The sequence below is a fragment of the Corvus moneduloides genome, chromosome 5 (assembly GCF_009650955.1).
Source record: "Corvus moneduloides isolate bCorMon1 chromosome 5, bCorMon1.pri, whole genome shotgun sequence".
Taxonomy (NCBI): domain Eukaryota; kingdom Metazoa; phylum Chordata; class Aves; order Passeriformes; family Corvidae; genus Corvus; species Corvus moneduloides.
In genome coordinates this window covers 37,308,406-37,330,594 of record NC_045480.1, presented here as the reverse complement: position 1 = coordinate 37,330,594, position 22,189 = coordinate 37,308,406, and the positions used below count along the sequence as shown (strand labels likewise).

Below are 22,189 nucleotides of genomic sequence, written 5' to 3'. Positions count from 1 at the left end.
TAGTCAGGCAAATTAATCTCCAGATAGTTTATTTTAGTAGGCATACTGAATATTTTGTCTAATGTAGATTATAAATAACTTGTCTTTCACAATGATCTGAGGCACCGATATAGAAATGTTCCATTCTAGCTGAATAAGGAGCATGAATGAACAAAACAATTTTAAAAACTGTGGCTTTTGGTAGAGAAAAAGCAGCAATAAATGTTTTGATTTAATGGGAGTTTAAAGCCCCTGTGATCTCAAGAGTTTGTAACTTTCTCATCTTTGTCTTGATATATGGTCTTATTTGTTTCCTCTGAAGTGCTTTGGAGCGTTGTCTGTAGCAAAGCGAGGCCAGGCTTGAGCCTGTCTCTGCCACAAGCCCAGGCACTTGCTGGGGGTCTGTGGTGGAAGTGCCTGCACTGTGGGGGGGGATCTGCCAGAGGTGACAGAGGAGAGAGATCCCCGGGGGTTTCATTTCTTCCAGCTGTTGAAATGCTGTTGTTGCTGTGCACTACGGCACTCTTAGCTTGTGGGGTCAGTGATATGTGTGTTTAGGAAGCCATGTGCATGTTTAAACTCTTTAATCCCATAAAATAGCTGCTTAATCCTAAAAACTATTTGTTAACCTGCCATGCTACCAGAATTCCCTTGAAGAATTGGGTTTTGTGTGTTTTAAAGGCTGTAACTCAATCAGTTCTCTATTTGGGCCAGGATACTAGAGAGAAGATGGAAATGCTTGTGTGCTCCCATTGAGTATGTATTACTGTTTTACACAAGAAAGACTGGTGAGAACAGGGAGCTTTAGGGGCATCCTCCAGCACTGCCCATAAAGGTGAAGGCTGCAGGAGGACCAGAGATGCTGAGGCACACAGTGCCAGCAGACAGTGCTTGGCAGCCTCTGTCCATGCCCTGGTGCCCACGGTGCAGCCTGCTGCTGCTTCTGCCTCAAAGAACAGCATAGTGTTAACATTTCTCTTCCCCCACCTTCTCTATCTCTTGAGGCTTCATTTAAAAAGGTGGAAGTGCCCCAGCCTGGGTCACTGGGAAACTCATTGGAAAAATGTGGAGAGAAAAGCAAGATAATGTTTTTACCTTGGTGAATATTGTGCATGATTGATAGATCGCAGTGAGGAGTGTATTGCAAACCAAACAGGAAGAATTCTACTGAAGACTGCTTCTAGGAAAGCACTAGTAATGTTTGTTTATCCTTAGAGGTTGGGTTTTCAGGGCATTTGAATAGGACAGTATAATGGAAATCTGTGTTAACACTAGTAAAAGCTAAGAGTTTATCTTACTTGTTGACAGCTAAGATCTGATACGAATAGAAATTACAGGAAATAATAATACTGTGAGAACCCTGGCCCTCTGAGGGCTCCTCTGTTGCCTCCAGCAGTGCTTTATTAGAAGACCAATGTCAAGAAGTCCACATAAAGGAAAATGTACTGATAAACAAATTGATATATTAGCATCTCAGACCTAATTTTTCTGTTTTCAGAACATCTTAAAGCAATGTAAAGAAAAGACCATCTCTTTTTTCTTCTAATGAGGCTTCATTTTTTATGTTTACAAGTGACTTTTTATATACACTGCTCTATAAACTTAATTAATGGTGTAAATTTCAGATTAGAGAGATTACTCTTCTGAAATTGTATTTTGCTCTTTCTTTCCCTTCTATAAATGTTTCAGAACTACATGTACTGTACCTCTAATAGATTACATAGATGGGAATGATTATTCCATTGAGCCACAACAAGGTGGGGATGAAGATGGTTTTGCCAGAGGGGCCTGGGACTGGAGTTTGCTATGGAAACGAATTCCGTTAAGCCACAAGGAAAAGTCCAAACGAAAACATAAAACTGAACCTTATCGGTAAAGAGAGCTGTTTACATACTGTGAATCCTAACGAATAATTTTCTAAACCCTGTCATTTTTCCCTCCCCCCCTCTCTCCCCATGAACCACGGCCGGTGCACGTGTGCCACGCGGGCCCTTGCCCATACCCGCACCTGCCGCGCGCCGCCCCGCAGAACCACATGCACTGTGCCGCTTATAGATGTCATAGATGGCAACACTTTTAAGATTGTGCCACAAGGGGGTGGTGACGAAGATGGGTTTGCTAGAGGAGCGTGGGATTGGAGTATGCTATGGAAGAGGGTTCCCTTGACCAAGAGAGAGAAGGAAAGCAGAAAGACAAAAACTGAACCGTATCGGTAATCACTAAATCACTTACCCCTTTCTTTTTTTTTCTGAAGTCAATATTGATCCACTAAAACTTGCATGTACTTCTAGCCTGAACACCTTCACGTTTCTAACTACACTACTGCTTTGTTTAGTCAGACCTGTTTGCCACAACTGACTATTTGCTCAAAATATCTTTGCTACCTTGTGTTGCCTCTCCATTCCTGTTCTTGTGTGGTTAATAGGGTGCACATTAGAATGACTGGGTTCTGTTTGGCAAAATAAAATATTGTATAACTTTGTTGCCAGGGAAAACTTTAATTAGCTATGATAGTTTTTTAAAGTACTGTTGGAAACAACAGTGCTTGTTTAACCACTTGGTTTGAAATAATGAGCATGCTGTAAGTATTTATAATAGACAGTAATGCATAAAATCTGTAGCCTGATGTCATGGCCTGATGCATGCATACAGCTGGAGGATTATGCATGTGTATCAAAAAAAATCCCTTTTGTCATATTTCTCCCACTTGCTTCACAATGGATCACATCTGACAAAGAAGCATACTGTATAAAAATCTTGGCTAGATATTTTCTAAGCATTTTAATATAATACACAAAAAAAAAAAAAAGAAGGAAGAAAGATAAAAACAGCACCTTTTATTGTGGGAAAACTCCAATAATTTTCACAGAGTTTCTGCCTTTTCATTATGCTTTTTAGTGGGGTATGTTTTCTTCCCAGAAAACAAAAACTGCCTAGAAACCCTAGCTTAGAAACTAGGGTTTCTGGATGGCTTTTCAAGACTGGGAGACGGTGGTTCTGCTGGTTTTTATTACTTTCCCCTTCACACTTAACTAATCATGTTACTACATTTGAAAGCAATCTTCACATCTTCAGAATCGAATGTCTTCTATTGCTTGTATATATGATTTAAACATTGTAAGAACTGATGCTGGTAATTCCCTATCCACACCCATGATTGTTCTTTGCTAAAATGGCAACACATGCAAGCAAGTTATGAAGCTTTGATCTTTATGTATACAGTTTAAAGAATACCATTTTCTGATGAGGCTGTCCACATTGGAACTTTAATATTCACTTAGAGGGGGATAAACTATTTCAAACATTGCTGTAGTGTTCTGTGTTTACCATCCAAACAGGTCTTAAAATCGTTTAAACTCTTCCCAGAAACACAGAACACATGTTCTCAGAATGTTTTAAAAGATTACTTTATTTTTAATAATACCTTCGGAGTTACAATGCTTCCTTTAAAAAGAGACATGCCCTGCATCTGTTTGTGTCCAGGCTGTGTGCATTTTCTTGCAGCAATACCAAGGCAAGTAAGACCAAGTAAAAGTCTTGCTGAAACCATAGCCAGGATTGCTTAGTTTAAAAAGAAAACAAAAAGATCTTCAACAGTTTAAAGCACAGAGACAAAGTTTTTGTAACGTGGGAATTGCCCCAGGACTGAATCCTTCCTTCAGTAAGAGTGCTTACCTCTTGGTATCCTATAAAGTAAACTACTGAGCTTATGTGGGTTTTACTGTGTTCTTTAACACACTTGGCAGCATGTTGGAGGCCAAGACTGAAACTTCAGTATCTGAGGCTTCTACACTTGCCAAGTCTTTATGGTGTTGAGGAAAACCAAAAGTGCAGGAAAGCCACAGGACTGTGCTATGTGAAGTGCTTCCCCTGTGTCTTCTGGCTTCTTAACCTTTGAACCCTCGGGATAAAAAAGCAGCATTGGAGGAAAATACAGTAGGCAGCAAGTAGAAAGGGACATGTGGCAGTACCTTGGCATGTGATCACCTAATTTGGACAGCAACCAAACTGATAATTAATTATGCTTAGAGTCAGTGGCTGCGTTTCTGTTGCCCAGCCTCTGCTACGCAGAAAGGGGTATATGTTGAACCCTACAGGTTACTTTTTCTTAAGCAGTTCTACAGATGTTTATCTAATAGACTGAATAGTGCTAGAAATGACCCATCTCAATAATGTGGTGATGCAGGAGTATTTCACTTGTGTCTTAATTGGCTCACCAGGGTTATCTCTTGGATCCTCCTTTCAGTGCTGCAGATCATCTGAAGTCAGAAAGAATTCACTTTTTCCTTACAATTTCTTTTTTAAATTTTCAACTTAGTAAGGACTCCAGAGTGTATCCATTAAGGTTTTAGTATATTTATTGATACTTAGATGAAAAATCCTTGCTATATGCACTGGAAATGGCTTAATGTATCTATCTTTCTATTTCAGTGTGAGCAAGCTACCAAAGAATTTTAGTTAGAATCATTCTGCAAAAATGCTCTGTCGTGCTTTAACCCCAGCCCGCAGCCAAGCACCACACAGCTGCTTGCTTGTGCCCCCACCAGTTGGATTGGAGAGAAAATCAGAAGGGTAAAAAGCTGGAAAACTCAGGAGTTGAGATAAAGACATTTTAATCAGAAAAGCAAAAGCCACACACACAGACAAAGCAAAACAAGGAATTAATTCACTGCTTCCCACAGGCAGGCAGGTGTTCAGCCATCTCCAGGAGAGCAGGGCCCCATCACATGTAATGGTGACTTGGGAAGAAAAACGCCATCATTCCAAACATTCCCCCTTCTTCCCCAAACTTTCATGTATTGAGCATGATGCCATATGATCTGGAATATCCCTTTGGTCAGTTTGGGTCACCTGTTCTGTGTCCCCTCCCAACCTCCCGTGCACCCCCAGTCTCCTCCCCAGCATGGCAGTGTGAAAGGGAGAAAAGGCCTTGGCTCTGTGTTAGCCCTGCACAGCAGTAACAGAAACATCTCTGTATTATCAGCCCTGTGTTCAGCACAAATCCAAAACACAGCCCCATACCAGCCACTGGGAAGAAAATTAACTCCACCCCGGCCAAAACCAGCACACGCTCTAATCCAATCCACAGCATCTTTTTGACATATTAAAACTTGCTAATTGAATCATGTCATATGGGAAGGGATTTACAAAGTCATTAAAACAAAAAGGGTAAAAAAGAATACTAAACCAAAATGGAAACCTTGTACTACTTTATCTAGGCCCTCTTTAAAATTTTACTGAGTATAATGTAAAGTGTCTCCTATGGCAATAGTCTAAAAAGAGCTAGAAGATTAGAAAGCTGGAAAAAGTCTGTTCCTTGTTTAATAGACAGTATGTTTCAATGTGGCAGCTTCTCAGAACATAAACCTGTTTGCAGTTTCATGTTATCTCAAAAACTAGAACAACTTTTAAGAGAGAAACATCTCACCGCACTGATTCTCATCTTGTTCTTTATTGTTTTAACAGAAGGATGTTGACTGGCTGAATGGAAAATTCGGACCCAGATTTTCTATCATCAAATTCGTTAATTAAATAAATTAATTATAGAAGAAAACCCACAACATAACAAAAACTGTGACTTCACTAAAAATTATATAGATGCCACTTTAGAAAATTGCTGCAAGCTGATGACAAAGCTTTATGATTTTTCAGTGTATTGCCATTTACCTGATCTTTACTGTATGTTAACAAAATTGCTTTCTTAGCTAATGCTTTCTCTGAGTGCTGTTGTATCCTTTTGGCAGAATGAGTTACACTGTCTTCCTCTTTCAGGTCGCCTGCAATGGCTGGTGGATTGTTTGCCATTGAACGTGATTTCTTCTTTGAACTGGGTCTCTATGATCCAGGGCTTCAAATCTGGGGTGGTGAAAATTTTGAAATTTCCTACAAGGTAACACCAATATTTGAAAACTAATATAATTTCATAGATTTTTTTTTTCCTGTAAATACCTCTGTTTGGAGTTTAGACCTCTTCCCCATGGAGCCCAGGTGAGAGATGACGTGACAGAAATGTGTCTCCCCAGTGTTTCCTTGTGGCCTTTGGGACAGAAGTGTTCAGGGAGGTGGCCTCGTGCTGAGACACAAATGATGCATAATCTAGATTTTGTAAATGGTTTGGGATTGCACCCCTGACTGCCCAAATATCTAGTATGAAACCAGACTGGCAGATTTGATGGGAGGAAATGGAAGGTTCTCATAGTGATATAGAAAAATGTTGTTTCTAATGAAAGCAATGATAGAGAACAAGTAGTCTTCAGTTTATGCATGTGTGCTTGGAAAGTATATAATGGTGCAACAAAAAGTAATCTGCTTCCTCCCTGCCATTTTTATGAGTGAAAAATTATATACTTTTCAGAATTTCAAGAACTTCTTTACAAGAGAAGTCTTCATAATTGAAATACTAACTGCATAATTCATAATCACTGAGGAGGACTTTATTTTCACTGCTAGGCATGTGCATGCTCTTCAGTTTTCAGGAAACTAAGATGATCATCATTGGCTTATTGTAGCTTCAGTATTTGTAATGCCACAAGTGGCAGACAGCAGGAATCGGTCCCAATTAACAGACAAAAGTGAAGATGTCTAATATCCTCAGCAGCAATCTGTGAAATCGTAGCTGGATTTTACAAAAAGTACATTCAGAGCTCCCTTAGTTACTCTTGCCCTTCATGAGTTAGAGGAAAGCTCTGAGTGCACTTGCTCAGCTGGAAATCCATATGCAAAGGGTAGTTGTTGAGGATGTTACGCACACGGGGCCTTTATCCATGTAATTCTCCATCTTAGATCAAAATCAGGATTGAAATTACTTACAGTAGTTCTGTAACTGAAATGCTTGTTGTGTAGAGACCTACAAACTGGTTCCATGTAGGTCACAACCAATCTTCAGAAGAACTAAACATTTATCAGCCTTGCTTGCTGACTCCTAGATAGCAAATAAAATTAATGCCTTGCATATCTGAGGAGGGTTTTTTGATTAAACTTAACAAAATTAATATCATGATGCAATAAGGAAAATAATATATTCTGCCCATCTTTCCTTATACTGTAAATCATATTTTTAATCTGGAATTTGGACTAATTTGAAACATTCCCAAAGTTAGCCTAAATTTGGATTTGATGCTACCATTAAATTTCTCCAAACTATGAGCAACTAAATTCTGATTTAATATGTTTTTCTTTTCCCCGTTAAGGAATTATCCAAAGATATGTGGGAGGGAGGGAATTTCGGAATGGTAATATATTTTACCCTTTTTTTTTATTTTCGGCTACTATAGTCAAATAAATATCTGTTTCTACTTCGAGCAATGGGTTACCTAAGACATCCTTATCTCCTACTAATCTTTATTAAGAAAAACCTAAATGCGAATGGGCATCTAGCCAAAACCCATCTTCGTGATGGCATGTGAACTACTTTAATAAAATCAAAATATCATTAATTCTGTCATAATAAAAATTACCCAGATTTTGTGCACTCGTTCTTTACTGTTGTTCTAAAATAGTGATGGAATGAGATGCCCAACTTTTTAAAAAGCTTCTTAAAAAATTATTTTAGTTGAGTAACTTCCTGGCTGAGTTGAAGGTGTATTCAGTATACCTTTAATTTCAAAGACCTATTTTCTTTATGCTTACATCTGAAGCAAAAAATACGTAAATATATGATAGTCAGTAAGGTACGAAATGTAGCTGACATTTCTTCCATAATTTATTATGTCTGTCTTAAATTTCTGTGCATATATATTAATAATGCCTTTGTTCTAACTTGTAGATCTGGCAGTGTGGGGGAAAACTGCTTTTTGTTCCCTGTTCTCGTGTTGGACACATCTATCGTCTCCAGGGCTGGCAAGGAAATCCACCCCCTGTGTACGTTGGGTCTTCTCCTACACTAAAGGTACAGTTTTGAAGCAACCTTGAAGGTGGTTTTTGATTTCAGATAAGAACAGTTTTAGATAAATTTGTTTAAATTATCAGTAACAATTTAGAGGGGACTTCATCCAAAGCTATTTAGGATCTACAGCTCAGCTGATCATCCCCACAGGAGAGAAATCTTTGTGCTAATCCCACTGTTATTAAGAGAAGAGAATCCTGAAACCCATCTTCTGGCTCTAAAGCATTAAATCTAAAGCCTTAGATCATACCCCACTATCTTTGAGGTACAAGTCCGTTTCCTGTTACTTAATGTCAGCACCTCAAGTCTTTGCTGCACTGTGCCCAAGTAAGTATGAACAACTCTAGTAACTATAGCACGGTCCTGCAGATGAACATCATGGGCTTGAAATCCCCCTTAATCTTGATGAAGATGGGCATGATCCTAGGCCAAGTTAGTGAATTCTGTAATCTAGCATCTCTCACACTTTTGTGTCTGCATTTTTTAGTTAAGGAGTAGTAAATGACACCTGGGAAGATGGCATGCTCTGCACTACATCATAAGGGTTGGTAACTCCTCAGATACACTGCAGGTTCTAGAAGTGTTACTCAAGCCCCAAGATTAAAATTAGACATCAGTTCCAGAAAAGAAATGAGCCAGCTCTCTATAAGAGAGAATTTAAATCAAGAAAAACTGATTTGTATCAGGTTCATCTACCAGCAGGAAGAGAGACAACCCTCCTACTAGGTTTTTCTATTGCCCAGTGTAAGCTTTCTCTTGTGCCCTGTTTTGGCATTGGTAGATCCCGTTCCTAAAGACCCAGCTCTTTGTAAATTCCAATCCCAGAGCAATCTTCCTAGACATCACAATCTATGACAATGACTACCTGTAGGGTTATAGAGTATAGCTTGGGCCAAGCTAGCAGTTAGTTCCAAAGGCAATGTCCCAGCCTAGCTGAGTGGTAAAACACTAACCTGGCATACGCACCCCACACCCCCCAAAAAAAAAAGTCACTTATTAGTAACATGAATTGATTAACATTTTGATGAAACAAGGACTAGGACCAGTACAAGGGAGCCCAGGGGGACATATCTGGGAATAGAGACAGAGCAGTGTGCAACAGGATAGCAAATGTTAGGTGTATTGCTCAGTGCAGGCAAGATGCTTGTTTGCCTCGTCTGAAATGGTAAAAACCATTTCAGTCTTCTGAAAAGCTGATCAAAAATATTTACTGCATATCTTAGCACCTTACATGAGTCTTCTGGTCTGCTTACTGAAGGCAAAAGAACACTGCTGAGTGTTCTTAAATATTAAGTTGCTTGTCTGTACAAGCCAGGATATAGAAATAGGTTTTTCCCCTCTTCAGGCACCCTCCTATCCTCACAGTAGATGTCATTTTTTTATAGCTTTGTTCAATTTATGCTGGATGTGGATTAAAGTAAAAGTCACAATAATTTGTGCCTTTAGTCAGATCTGTTAAGATTGTTACACCACCAGGTCGTTAACACTGGAAGAATGGGACAAAGTGAGGTGTGCATCTAGATGTGTACAGGTAATACAGAGATAAGAGCCATGGAAGAGAATGAGAGGAAAGATGTGAGGGAGAGGCTTGTTACCAAGTGAGATATCCAGTTTTCCCCCTTCTCCAAATAGCTGACCCATTTAAGACTGTTTTTTTTCCCTGTTAGTGGACCAATGCATATCATTCTCTGCATTAAAAAACTGTAGAAGGTGAATAGAAACCATGAATCACCATTCTGGTAGCAACAAATGAATGCAACATTTTATTGCACCCATAACTGAAAAGGCTTTATTTTCAAATAAAGAGTCTCTAACCTTAGAAAAGACTTTGCACTCTCATTAAGCAGCCCAGTTTAATTTGCTGGCTTCAGTCCTAAACTGTCATTTGAAAATAATATTCACATGTCTTGTATAGTCTAGTGATAGTGAAAATAATTAGTGCTATATAGTAGTCGCCTGCTGTCACTTTTTAAGAGGATAAATCCTTAAATTTCTGTTACTAACAAGGAGTTGCTTCTGGCCTGTTTATGTGTGCTTTGAGGTGGCAGCAGTGTTTTTATTCTTCACAGAACTATGTCAGAGTTATAGAAGTGTGGTGGGATGAATACAAAGATTACTTCTATGCCAGCCGGCCAGAGACAAAGGCACTACCCTATGGAGATATATCCGAGCTGAAAAAATTCCGTGAAGATCACAACTGCAAAAGTTTTAAGTGGTTTATGGAAGAAATAGCATATGATATAACTTCATATTATCCCTTACCACCCAAAAACGTGGACTGGGGAGAGGTAGGTACAGCACATAACTCCTGTGTATTTTAGGAGCTTTTTTTAAAAAATTGTGAATTCAAAAGGAAGCAATTATTACTTGACATGTGGCTATTTGATTACTTCTCTACTAAATGACATGATACTAACCAGAGAGCTATAATGATATAACCCCGGGAAAAAAATTGTATCTAACTTTTGACTTTTTAAATTAGTTCCACAGGTCCTTGAAGGATTATTTATCTAGCCCTGTCCAAAGCACTTTTTTCCATAATTGGAATTTAGGTTTTCTTGAAAGAAAAAAGTATGTATCCTGCCTGTAGGAGTATTGGTGAAGATTAACAGGTGAAAATATCAAGTGAAGGCCTAGAGAAGAGATCCCAAAATCTGGGTGGAGAACATTCTGCCTGCGTTTGCTAGACTGGGATGTACTCATATATGCCCAGCCTCAGTGAATACCTTATTTGTGTGTAATAATTTGATATGATTCTGTAACCATCGTTTCCAGCATTAGTGCATATAAGTATGACTTCACTAAAATAAGAATGTGGTTACAAATGTGGCACTTTGAGTGGTTGACAGAGAGAGTTGGCATATCACAGATGAGTGCAGGACACCTCACTGAACTCTGCCTGTCTCCTTCTGGCATTTAGCCCACACCATGGACAGCACTTACTGCAGGTCTCCTGCCTGCATTCAGATTTTTTTCCCCCCTCTGTGATTGGTTCCAGCCTTGCCCTTGTCTCTCCTATTAATTTCACTTTTGCAGATTGTTGAGGCAAAATCAGAAAATCTTATTGCTAGCTGAGGAGAACTCCTGTGTCCCACCCAATTTAGCAACCTTCTTTCCCAAGATGCGATGGATATAATCTGTGGCTTTGTAACTTTAAAAGTGCATTAGAAAATACAGATCTATGCTGTCTCCTATCACCAAGAAAGTGTCATCTCTTAATTTCTTAGGAGAATTAGTGATACAGAGCATGTTCACGGTGAAAGGGGGTACATATAATCATTTATCTGAGGGACCAGGTGAACAATGCCACCTTGATTTCTCACCTAAAAGCTAGCACAAAGCATCAGCTACTATATGAGCCTTAGACCTCCTCTGGAATCTACATAAAGGGTTTGGCAGGTACACTATATATTACTATTCACCAAGGTGAAAGCATCTGAAGAGCATAAAATAATACTGGCAACCTTGCAGGAAATCATCCACGATAAAAGCAAGTGGGTCTGGTGAAGCAACAGGAAATTTCTAAGTTCGGAGACTTCCCTGAAGTTTTCTTCAACTCTTCTTCACAGGCTGCTAGTTATCTTACATCTGAGAAATCTTGTTCCCCCTCCCCCCATTTGTAGCACCACACTGATTGCGTTGCCAAACTATAGGGTATAAAAGTACGGGGTTTGTCTTCCCTAACACTCCCTGGAAGAGTCTAAGCTTAGTCCTCCAGACTTTATATACCATTACAAAGAGGAAAGAGGCTCTGGCAAAGAAAATAAGTCTGGAAAAAATGTTATTTGTGTCATAAAGTCTTTGTAAAGCTGCTTGTTGGCTCTTCTGAGAAGGGAGTGAGATAATCAGCACTTGAGACATACTTTATGACAGGGCTTCTGTTCTTTATCCCTGTGCCTGTGTCTGCCCCTCATCAATTTTTTTTTTTTTTTCTGTGTAATTGCTGCTGCAGAAGGTCCATCTGAGCAGCTGGGTCAGTGGGCTGTGCCTGGCTGTGGGTAATTACTGCTGTGCATAACTTCTCTGCAGCTCATTTCTCTTCATCCACATGATGAGAGCAACTTAGCTGAGCTCCTGAGCTTGTTTGTGAAGATCTGGGAGATGGAACATGCTCTGATAGGAGATTGAATAAATTAAAATACTTGAAAGTCCTATATTTTGCTGTTATTAATTTGGAATTGAGCTTTGCAACTCTAGCTTTATGAGCATACTCTGACTCATGGAAGAGCCTGCAAATTAGCATGGGGAGGTTGAAGCTCCATCTCCCGGAACAGATAACATCAGTATTTAAATTTCATACACAGGTTTGTCTAATCTCTCTGTCAGATACCTGTTTCTGGTTTGAGAGATAAGTGAGAATTTTCTGAGCTCCTTAGCACTTATTTTTCCCTTGAGACTAACTTAGAGTGTATAACCTGTTTTCCAGATTAGAGGCTTTGAAACCTCTTACTGCATCGACAGCATGGGGCACACCAACGGTGGCTTTGTTGAGCTTGGGCCGTGCCACAGAATGGGAGGAAATCAGGTAAGGAGCTTGGAGGCAAGCCTGAAGGAGGATTCCTTGCTACAGATTGATAACAGGCAGGTTTTCTGTTCAGCCTGTACATGAAGTCACCTAGGTGCCAGCTACAATGGTGGGAAATTAGGGTTTTCCGTAAGCATACTGACATCGCTAAAGTACAGCAGTCTGAAAATACCATATCAAACATAAATGGTATGGAATGAAATGCAAATTCATAATCTGTTCTTCAGAGAAACAGGTACATGAAGAAGCAAGAGTATCACTGCCTTAGAATAACTTCATCTCTCAGCATTGCTCCTGATTCACCACTTACCTTTACTTAATAATTAATCCTTACTCACTTTGAATCAATTATTTCACAAAGTTGTTTTGCTCTAAGTATAAAACACTTTCATGCAGTAACTCATCTCCCACCACATGAGAGAAGAAATTGAACAGAAGTTTGTCTCTGCTTCATTTACAAATTAGATGTATTAGATGGTTGCAATCCAGGCTTTTATTGCGTTTGACCTGTATCTTCACAAACCTACCCACTCTACCACACAAACATGCTGTTTTGTCTTTGTAGCTTCTTTTCTGGTTGGGAATTTTTTCAGAATTTAAAGTCCTTATTTAAGCCAATGTAAACTTAAATCAGGCAGTCATTGCAACTGTAAAATTACATGTAGGATGATGTTTTCTGAAATCCTATGTGCATTAGCTCTTAGTAGCCCCTGGAGATGTCTCTTTTGTTCTGATATTTAATGAAAAGGTTACCTAAACTACCTAAACTGCACACGATACACAAAAAACCCTGTAGCAATTATTCTGTAAGAAGTAGCTAGGATAATCTTTTGGTATCTGGATGCATTAGACTGATTTCCTCCATGGATAAAATGCCAAAGTTTTAGTGTCTTCACATGAAATTACTGTCCAGGACCAAAGACTTGCTATCAGACTTTTATAAAGATAATGGATTGTTCAGCCATCAAATCATACAAAGGTTTGTAATCAAACACTTTCAGAAGTCTCCTGAATCCCTTGGCCATTTTTTGTCTTTCTGGTGAAGTTTCTTAATCTTCTAAGTCCTACAGGAAAGTTATCCATGAAATTTAGTATTGTGATAGTAATTGTGTTATGCAAAATAAAGAACCCTCCTGAAAGACAGGTGTAATAAAACCAGAAAATGTTTTGAATGTTGCAGTTTTGTTGTATTTTCAGTGCTTCTAAAATGCTCATTGAGTCAACTGTTATAAAAATGTTTGGGGTTTTTTTTCTGTTAGCTTTTCCGAATCAATGAAGCCAATCAACTCATGCAGTACGATCAGTGCTTAACTAAAGGATCAGATGAATCCAAAATTATGATTACCCACTGTAATCAGAATGAATACAAGGAGTGGCAGTTCTTCAAGGTATGCAACAGATATATGGAAGAAAATAGATTTTTAGATTTCATACTGGTTTTTTGCACCTTTTAAAAATTGTTTTGTGTATATCTGAAATTAAAGATCTATGACAAGGTTAACTGAATCTAGTAGAGTAAATTGCTAATGGCAGATTCTCAGAAATACATGCTTGCTAGAAAAACTTCCTCTAGTGAAGGATGCTTCTGTGTAGCAGTTCTAGTTGCTGTTTTCTGTAGCAAAATCTGTAAGAAAAATCCCATGAGGCTACATATGTTGCCACAGGTATGTTACGAGTTAGCATTTGTCTCAGAGGAAGCAGAGAGCATGTCCACTACCAGTGACAGAGTTTATAAAATCTTTTGGTGCCATCACCCTCTCTGCTTGTATGCTCTGTATCAAGAAAGTTTCTTTATCTCATATATGCTGTGAGAAGATGGCTTAAATGCTGGAGTGCATTTAGAAGCTAGGGTCAGTATTAGGTCTAATTTTGGGCAGTCTAAATTGAAGTGTTTCTCTGTTTAAAGACAGAAGATATTTTTAAGCCTACATAGAGTCAGGTAAAAGTAAGATTACTCTGCCTCTCTGTGTTGTCTTTGTCTTCTTCAGTATTTCATTTCCTGTTCATTAGCCATTTTCTGATAACAATAACATGCTCTGTTCTTAATCCTGGGTGTGGTGCTGTTATAATGCTATTGCAAAATCTGTAAATTTTTAATAAGGACTTGGCTGATATACATGTGAGGGCTGCTGCAGTGTATTTAGTCATTACATCTGTAAGTCCTCTATTCATAGAAGTTTTGCGTTACTTTAAAAAATGTCTGAGTTTCTATTTCTGTTTGTCTCCTAAAAAAGTGAGACTGAATAGTCTAGGGGTGATGTTATCCTCGGATATAGCCACACATAACTTGGTTCTACATCTAAAAAACTATTCTGTGTCAATTTTTATTCAGCCTATCTAGCACATTGCATATTTATTAATTCATTTGCTGGTTATCTGGATTCTTTGTTGTTTGTCTGAAATATGCAGGCACAGTTGAGTGCAGTGAAATCTGGTTGTTATCCTTTAAGCCACTCCACATTTTCTGGTGTTTGCATAGAGCTAGGAAATAACAGGTACCATAATACCATTTTCACCCAGCTCAGCTTCCTTGTTCTGGATAGACAGACGAATTTCTTTAAACCTGAAATGTAAAAATCAATAAGCAGTGGCAGATAAGTGCCAACTTCAGCTTTAATATTGGAATAATACATAGCAGTTTTTAACTCTCCAGCCATTCTAGTGTGTCCCAGCATGTTACTTGGCTTCTCTCTAAGAACTTCATTTATGCAAGATCTATTTCCTCTACACTAGTACCAGTTGTGTAATTGTTTGCTTATTACCTCAAGTTATAAGGAAGCCCAGTAAGCAGAGTCGGGGCTGTAGAACAAAACACTGACTGGTTTCTAGAAGGGAAAAAAAGGGACGGTGAGAATGAAAGGACCACCAAGGGTGTGTAGAAATTGGGCACACTGCTGTGCAGTACAGAGGGTATAACTGTTTCCCCTAATGATGAAGGTGTAAGGAATGAAACACATATGGACTGCTGAAAAATGTTGTGGCCTTGTGTAAATTAAGGCTGCTAGGAGATTTTATCTGTTTGGTCAGCTGGTTGTCTCTGCAACAAACAGTGTGCCAGTTTGGTGAGTGTAACGTGCTGCTTGAGCACTGAGCAGTAGCAGGGCCTCAGTGCCTGTAAGCAAACGTTGAGAACAGGGCTGCTGGTGGTCTGCCTGTTGCTTTTGTTTAGACATCCATTTTTCTCTCCAATTAGAGGACCTCCATATCTGGCCACACAGCAGGAGCCAGGTATTGATCTGAACCAACATTTGGCTGTGCACATGTGTGTGGGGGTGATGGAGAAGGTCCTGTGCTGAGGGTATCTGTGCGCACGGGGCAGGGCTGCAGAGCCCCAGCCCAGCCACAGTGCCATGGGCTTGCTTCTGCTCCCTTCCCCTCCACACTGGATCCAATCAGTCAGTGAATCAGGGCTGCATCTGGCACACAGGGTCAGCAAGCAGGATGGGAGCCACAGGCCAAATGCAGGAGACTTGAGCATGGGAGCTTTCTGGGTTTGGAAGGAGCCAGATGTGCAAGCGTCAGCCTGAGTGTGCCTGACAGAATAGGTTTGCACTTTTTTAGGCAGCCTCCTGTTGCTCCAGAAGCCAGACTTAACTCTCATATTCTTTATTCTTCCTTCTTCCAGCCAAACAAGGAGCCAAGTTAGTACTTTTTTACCCCTCTGTGGTTAATGTTGGTGTTGTGCAGCTGCTTTCTGTGAGGGCTTACTGGAGGAGAATCTGCCCAGCGAAGTCCTCATAGAGCTGTCCTCAAGAGTTAATCTTTTAGTTTGGTTACAGGATGCATGAAAAGGCTTAGAAGCATTTTAGATAGAGCTTTGCTAATTTTCTTAGCAGTTTGTTGCCTACAAGAAATGGGAGGCATCTCAAGGGGATCTACAAGAACCAAAGATTTCATATGAAGGCTGCAAAGTGCTAGGTTTAACAAGTAGTAAAATGAGTATAGAAACGATCGGTTCTGGGACGCTGAAACCTGTTTTTTTAAAATAGCTATATTGTAGATGTAAAGAAAATGTTAAAAAAAACCCCAAACAAACAAAAATAAACCCAACACAAAAACCCAACACATTTTCCTGGTGGTTTTGTCTTTCAGAATCTGCACAGATTTACTCACATTCCGTCAGGGAAGTGCTTGGATCGCTCCGAAGTCCTCCATCAAATTTTCATTTCAGAGTGTGACTCCAGTAAAACGACACAAAAATGGGAAATGAACAACATCCTTAGTGTGTAGACAGACAAAACCTACCTACTGACGCATTCATTTGTGCAGGACTGGAAATAGCCTGAAAACTGCTGCAGTTATTAACTTTGTACAGCTGTTAGCCTCCTGGCTTGGATGAAGGACATAGAGGAACTGTGATTATTACAATAACATTATCATCCGCAGTTAATGTTTACAGAACTGCTTTACCTTAAACTCTGTAGATGTTTACATCTTTTTGTTTCAAGATGTTGGTAAATTAATGTGCTGTTAGCTATGGTTCGTAGGAACATAGTTAAAAGCGTTGTTGTCTTCTTTGGGATTACACTCAGGGGTCTGAAGGCAGTTTTTTTACACACACTTGAAAAGGTTGGAGTAACCAGATTTTCATAGAACTTGGTGATTATCAACCTGTTGTATATTTTTATTTAATTTTACATCTTACTAAGCACTGCCACAGGTTATTAGCCAGGGTGGCCTTCTCTCACAGTCATGCTGCTTTTTTGGAAGATGAATTTCAACATATTTAGTGCCTCTTTCATTTCTCTCTTTCACAAGGAAAGCATTTGTTGGAAATTTACAGTGGGTTGTTCTGAGCTGTCACCAGGGGTAGGGACCAACTGTACCACCCTATGTAATTACTGTGTTAACAAAGACAAATTTCTATTGCCAGTTTGGCTGCTCTACTTCGACTGAATGCTTGGTACAGTGGAAGGAAGACTGTCGAGGTTAGTGCTAATGAGGTACAATTTGATGGAGATAAGCACCCTCAGAAATCCAGTTAATTTATAAGCACTAACTTGCTTATTTAAACCATGCCTTATATAAAAATAATTAAAATAAACAACAACAAAAAAGCTGCACTATTATGTAAAACTTGGAAAGAATCAAATACTTCATCTATATTGCAATTTTGAATGGAAATCACTTAGTTTTAATCAAAACTAAAACTTTTAATTAGGAAAAAACATCCAGCTTCCTAACACATCTGTGTAATTTGTCACAAGGACATCTGTCAGCCAGTATGGATGTCAGATTTAGATTCAAAAGGAGAAATGGAAATCCTGAAACCACACTTGTTCCTACTAATTTTCGTCTTATTTCTGTCATTTGCAACTTCTCCAGAGGGATTACAAACACAAAAAACCAACTGCTTGGTGCTATAGTGTACAGAGTAGAATGTGAAGAAGTTGTTTCTAAAAATGTTCTGGAAAGGAGTTGGTGCAAACTCCCTTAGGAATATAAATATTTACTCTGAATGAATAGAGAGATGGAGGGAAAACGACTTATCCTCACTTCCTTTGTCCAGATTTTGTGACTTAAATGTTGACATCAGTGTACTGATTTAATAACAGTTATCCCTATAACATGTCACACAATTAGGTATGACTAAGTACTTCCCTGAAGTCTAGAATAGCATTGCATGCAGCTCCCATTGATGTTAACATGGGTTATGTATCATAGTTGGTGACAGAGTTTGATCTTTATAGGGCTGTCTGCACTGATCTATTAGTTTGGCATCTTTCCTAGTTTCTTTACACTTCTCATCTATCCTTTCAGAGCTATGAAAAACAGAAAATAAAGGAGGGAGAAACTGGAAAAAAAAAAAGAAAAAGAAGGTTTTGTGCCGGTACTTGTTCCTTGTGTGTGCGAAAACTGACTCCATTTGTGTGTTGGGTAGATTAATTTAATCATACAACTATGCATAAGAGAAAGAATGGTGGCACATCAACTGTGCGGGTGTGCGTTTGAAATGGGTATTATGTGCAATTCATTGAAAGCTGATGCTGTGTGTGGATATGAATCTGTATGTGAGACTGAAACCTTACAAAACATGAGATCATAAGAAGCTGTTGCTGTAATGACTTTTTCCTACTATAGCCAGCTTGGAAAAAAATAATTCCCATATTCTTGCTTTGTAAGTTGATGATAATATCACTATGCATTTCTACATATTTTATAAATTTGATTTATGCAGATTTTGATACACTGTATGTTTCTGTAGAAATTGTATAAATCTTTAAAAAATTTATTAGGGATAAATCTGGGAAACCTATGTATATCTTACTCATGGGTTGCTTGTTTTTTAGGTGAAGTAAATAAAATATTTGAATTTTTTGTTTTACTATACTTTTACAGAGTAAAAATGGATTATTATCTTTATAGAAACCCCTTATCTCAAAATCTAGACAACTTCAATGTTACAAACTTACAAATATTAAAAGTGGTTTATTTTAGGTTTTATCTAGGTACCTTTTGCTGCATTTGTGGGGACTCAGGTTTTTTTCCAGAGAAATAAAAAATTTAATTCCCACTGAGAACTGTCACATGGACATATTTGGATTTTTGTATCACCTGCCCTGATATAATTAGGTAGATTTAATATGCTCATAGAAAATGAACTTGAGAGTAGAACTAAAGGTCAGGACTAGTTTGTAGTGTTTTTACTGTACCTTATCTCAATTCATTTGTTTCCACCAAGAAACATGTTTCAATCAAACTTTATTTTTTCCTGAGGAGGTTCCTTAGCAAAGGAGTATGTAATTAAATCAGGGCATGAAAGACACAAGTTCTAATAGCAAACTTTAGTGCTGAAATCTGCTGGGCTTTTTTTACAAATGGAATTCTTGCTTCCCAGCGATATCTGTCAGTGCATTTTTGTGTATTCAGTTTTCAAAAGGCTCTTTTGACAAAACCCTGGATTGATAGCACAGGCAAATTATGTAGGCAACACCCTTTTATGTATGGAAACAGGGACTAATAGGAAGGAGGGGATGTCTTTCTTTATCAGCAGAGATCCTGGCACCAGGAGAACCTACAGCAGACTTTGGGCAGTACCAAAGACACTGTCCCCACTGATGGCATCCTAGAATCAATGCATTCTCTTTCCCTAATGCCAGTCAATCTCCTTTACTACTGTCTGCTTCTTCCATACCATTTGCCTCCAAACTGCAGTCCCTAAAGCCAAAAATTATCAACTTGCTGCTCTAAAACTAGATCAAGAGACTTGATCTTGAGATCTATTACACCATGCCAGAGATGTTAAAATTTTATGCTTATCTCTGATCTGTGAGCCTTCTCACAAGAAACAGCAAAACATACCACTGCCTGTAAAAACACAAAAGGTGCTTTGGTAGATTTTGCTGTCTATAAAGCACAATTTTCCTTTTACTTTAAAAAACATCAAATTGTGCAAGACTCTATGGAGGCAAAGTAATAAGGGGAGTTTAAGAACATGAAGAAGAAATTATCTACACCATTGAACACAAACTTTGTTTCTGTAAAAGCATTTATTGTTTATTCCCTGCTGGTGAGCTTAGATCCATCAATTGTAATAGGTGAAAAGAAATTACTCAAGGGAAAACAAATTGGCAGTGTTTCTGTTTCTGGTTGTTCTCACTGCTATGAAAGGCATGAGAATACTAGCTCTTGCTGTGTTCCGAAATCTTATCATGCTTACTTCTATGAGAATAATCCTGGAAAAATGTCAGTGGTTATCTTCCAGGCTAATATGTACTTTCAGGGAACATCAGAAGTGGTTGCCAGCATGTGGTCCTCTGGCTGTTGACTTTACTTACCCTGCAAGCCTACTCTGAACTCCTGCAGTGTTGGAATAGTAAATTGTGTAGCTTGGTTGGGACTGTATAAAAGAACTCTCTATGTAGAACAAATCTAGTTAGAAAAAGTGATAGGCTATAAAAAAATGTAGGTGATTTTGGCTCCCTTGGGTTTTGAATAAAACCCAAAACATAAACTGTAAGTGACCCCTGAAGTCTGAAACCAGTTTGGCCCTCCTGTCACTGGGAGCCTCACTCGCTGCTGCCTCAGGTGTGTGCATTGGTGTGAGCTGCCTCCCTCATCGCACCCTCAGCTGTGGGAACTGCTGTGGAGCCCAGAAAAGTGGGAAGAGGTATTTGTGTGGATTTTACATCTCAGTTACGCAGGTAATGGTTAGTAACCTTTGTTTTTTAAAATCCTAAAAACTTAACCCATTCTTCCTATGGAGGAACTAATGAAGTGTTCTCCATTACCATGTAACATGGGGCCTGGCAATATTAAAACTAAGGTGTCTGCACAACCCTCAGGGTTTTTACCACATTGCACTGCTCTGTAGCTTTTCTGAACAACAGTGTGGATGGAGACTCTCGAGCAAAGTAGTGGCATATGGTCTGTGGTGGCTGATGGTCTGATGGGTCTGAACTGACTGATGAAAAATGCACATTCCTTCAGTCAACAGGTCAATTGAAGGTGACAAGCATCCAAGTCTGTACGGAGGAGTTAGAGCTGCTCAAACACCAAGATGAGAAGGTATGTTTGCATGTTAGAGCCTTACTTGTTCTTACTAATATGCTTCATAGAGAAGAAAGACGATTGTTTTAGCTACAAGAACAGTGTCCTCTCCGAAGTGGAGTGCAGCTAAAGCAGGGCTGAGGGCTGGGTGTGTCCAGCAGCTCTTGTGAATGCTGTGGTTCAGTGTGAAGGCAGAACTGCCTCCGGTGATCTAACATTCAAACAACTCCATGATGTTTCTTGTGCAAAACTAATGTCTCCTGCACAGAAAAAGAAGCAGAAAGGTGGGAGAAGCAGCATAGCTCTAACTCATAATAATAATTTAAAAACCCCCTAATGCCTGAGATGAGCATGATGGCAATAGCAGCCTTCTGGCTGAACATCCCAGGGAAAGGGAAAATGAATGGAGAGATGATATTTTACTTCCCTGGAAAGGGCTGCTGGTGGCAGTGTGTGTCAGCTAAGAAGGCAGCATGCCCAGACAGTTGTTAAAGTACAGCCTTCAGATGAAGAAGCATGGCTTGGAATGGGCTTTCTGAATCACGTGAAGGCACTAAAGTGGAAACAGGAATCAAAATACAGCCTTTCATCTTGAAATTTGTGGGAGGATTTCCCCAGGAAAATAATGTAGGCCAGTATCTTTCAAGAAGCCCTGACATTAGACAGCAGTAGGTCTTTGGGTACAGTGTCTTCTGAATCATCTGTGTATGTGGGTGCATGTTCCCTGAGTTAGATCTGCCACAAGAAGCAGCATTAGCACTTGTGGGAAGCAGCTGGGCCAGATCCATGGAGACTGGAACTGGCATTCCTGAGGGCTGTTGGTAAAAATGCCCCTCTGCAAGCTGTGCTTCCATACAGCCAGGGACTTTGTCCCACTGTGTCATTCTGTGCAGGAGACCCCAAGCCCCGCCTGGCAATGGAAGCCTTGCCAGCCTGAGCCTGCAGGATGACTGCGGCACCTTGCCAGAGCCCTCAAGGTCGTCACAATTGCCCAACAGGCAGCTACAAATGCAGTTTTTGTGTTTTTATTTCTGAGACAACAGAAACTGTGAAGGAAAGTGGAACTGGATGAAAGTTAGAAGCCTGCTGGAAGATTCTTGTGAGTTCATAAGTGGAGATTCGGGAAAAGCTGACCAGGAGAAAAAGCATGTCCAACTCTGGAAGGGCTTCTAGTCATGCTGCTCTTTCAGTTGCGCTGAGAAATCCACTGAAGTCCTTCCTGTCCTGAAGATGCCAAGGAACCTCTAGAGACAGAACCTCTAGAGCTAATCAACCTGGCAATGGAAAGGAAAGCTGTCTGTCCTGCCATC

At 39.4% G+C, this 22,189-nt stretch overlaps 1 protein-coding gene across 3 annotated transcripts in view; it reads left to right on the top strand.

Annotated features, from left to right (window-relative positions):
• Window positions 1-18,910, top strand: part of GALNT7 (polypeptide N-acetylgalactosaminyltransferase 7) — a 71,987-nt gene extending 53,077 nt beyond the window's left edge. For 2 of the 3 annotated variants that reach the window (XM_032110014.1, XM_032110016.1), the window contains exons 6-12: window positions 2,009-2,191; window positions 5,752-5,869; window positions 7,745-7,867; window positions 9,934-10,152; window positions 12,291-12,389; window positions 13,649-13,777; window positions 16,482-18,910. In XM_032110014.1, the coding sequence (XP_031965905.1) occupies window positions 2,009-2,191; window positions 5,752-5,869; window positions 7,745-7,867; window positions 9,934-10,152; window positions 12,291-12,389; window positions 13,649-13,777; window positions 16,482-16,619 (1,009 nt within the window). In that variant the 3' untranslated portion in view covers window positions 16,620-18,910. Of the gene's footprint in view, window positions 1-1,668; window positions 1,852-2,008; window positions 2,192-5,751; window positions 5,870-7,744; window positions 7,868-9,933; window positions 10,153-12,290; window positions 12,390-13,648; window positions 13,778-16,481 lie in introns of all 3 variants that reach the window. The other variant, XM_032110015.1, reaches the window with a different exon arrangement.
• The last annotated feature ends 3,279 nt before the right edge of the window (window positions 18,911-22,189 follow it).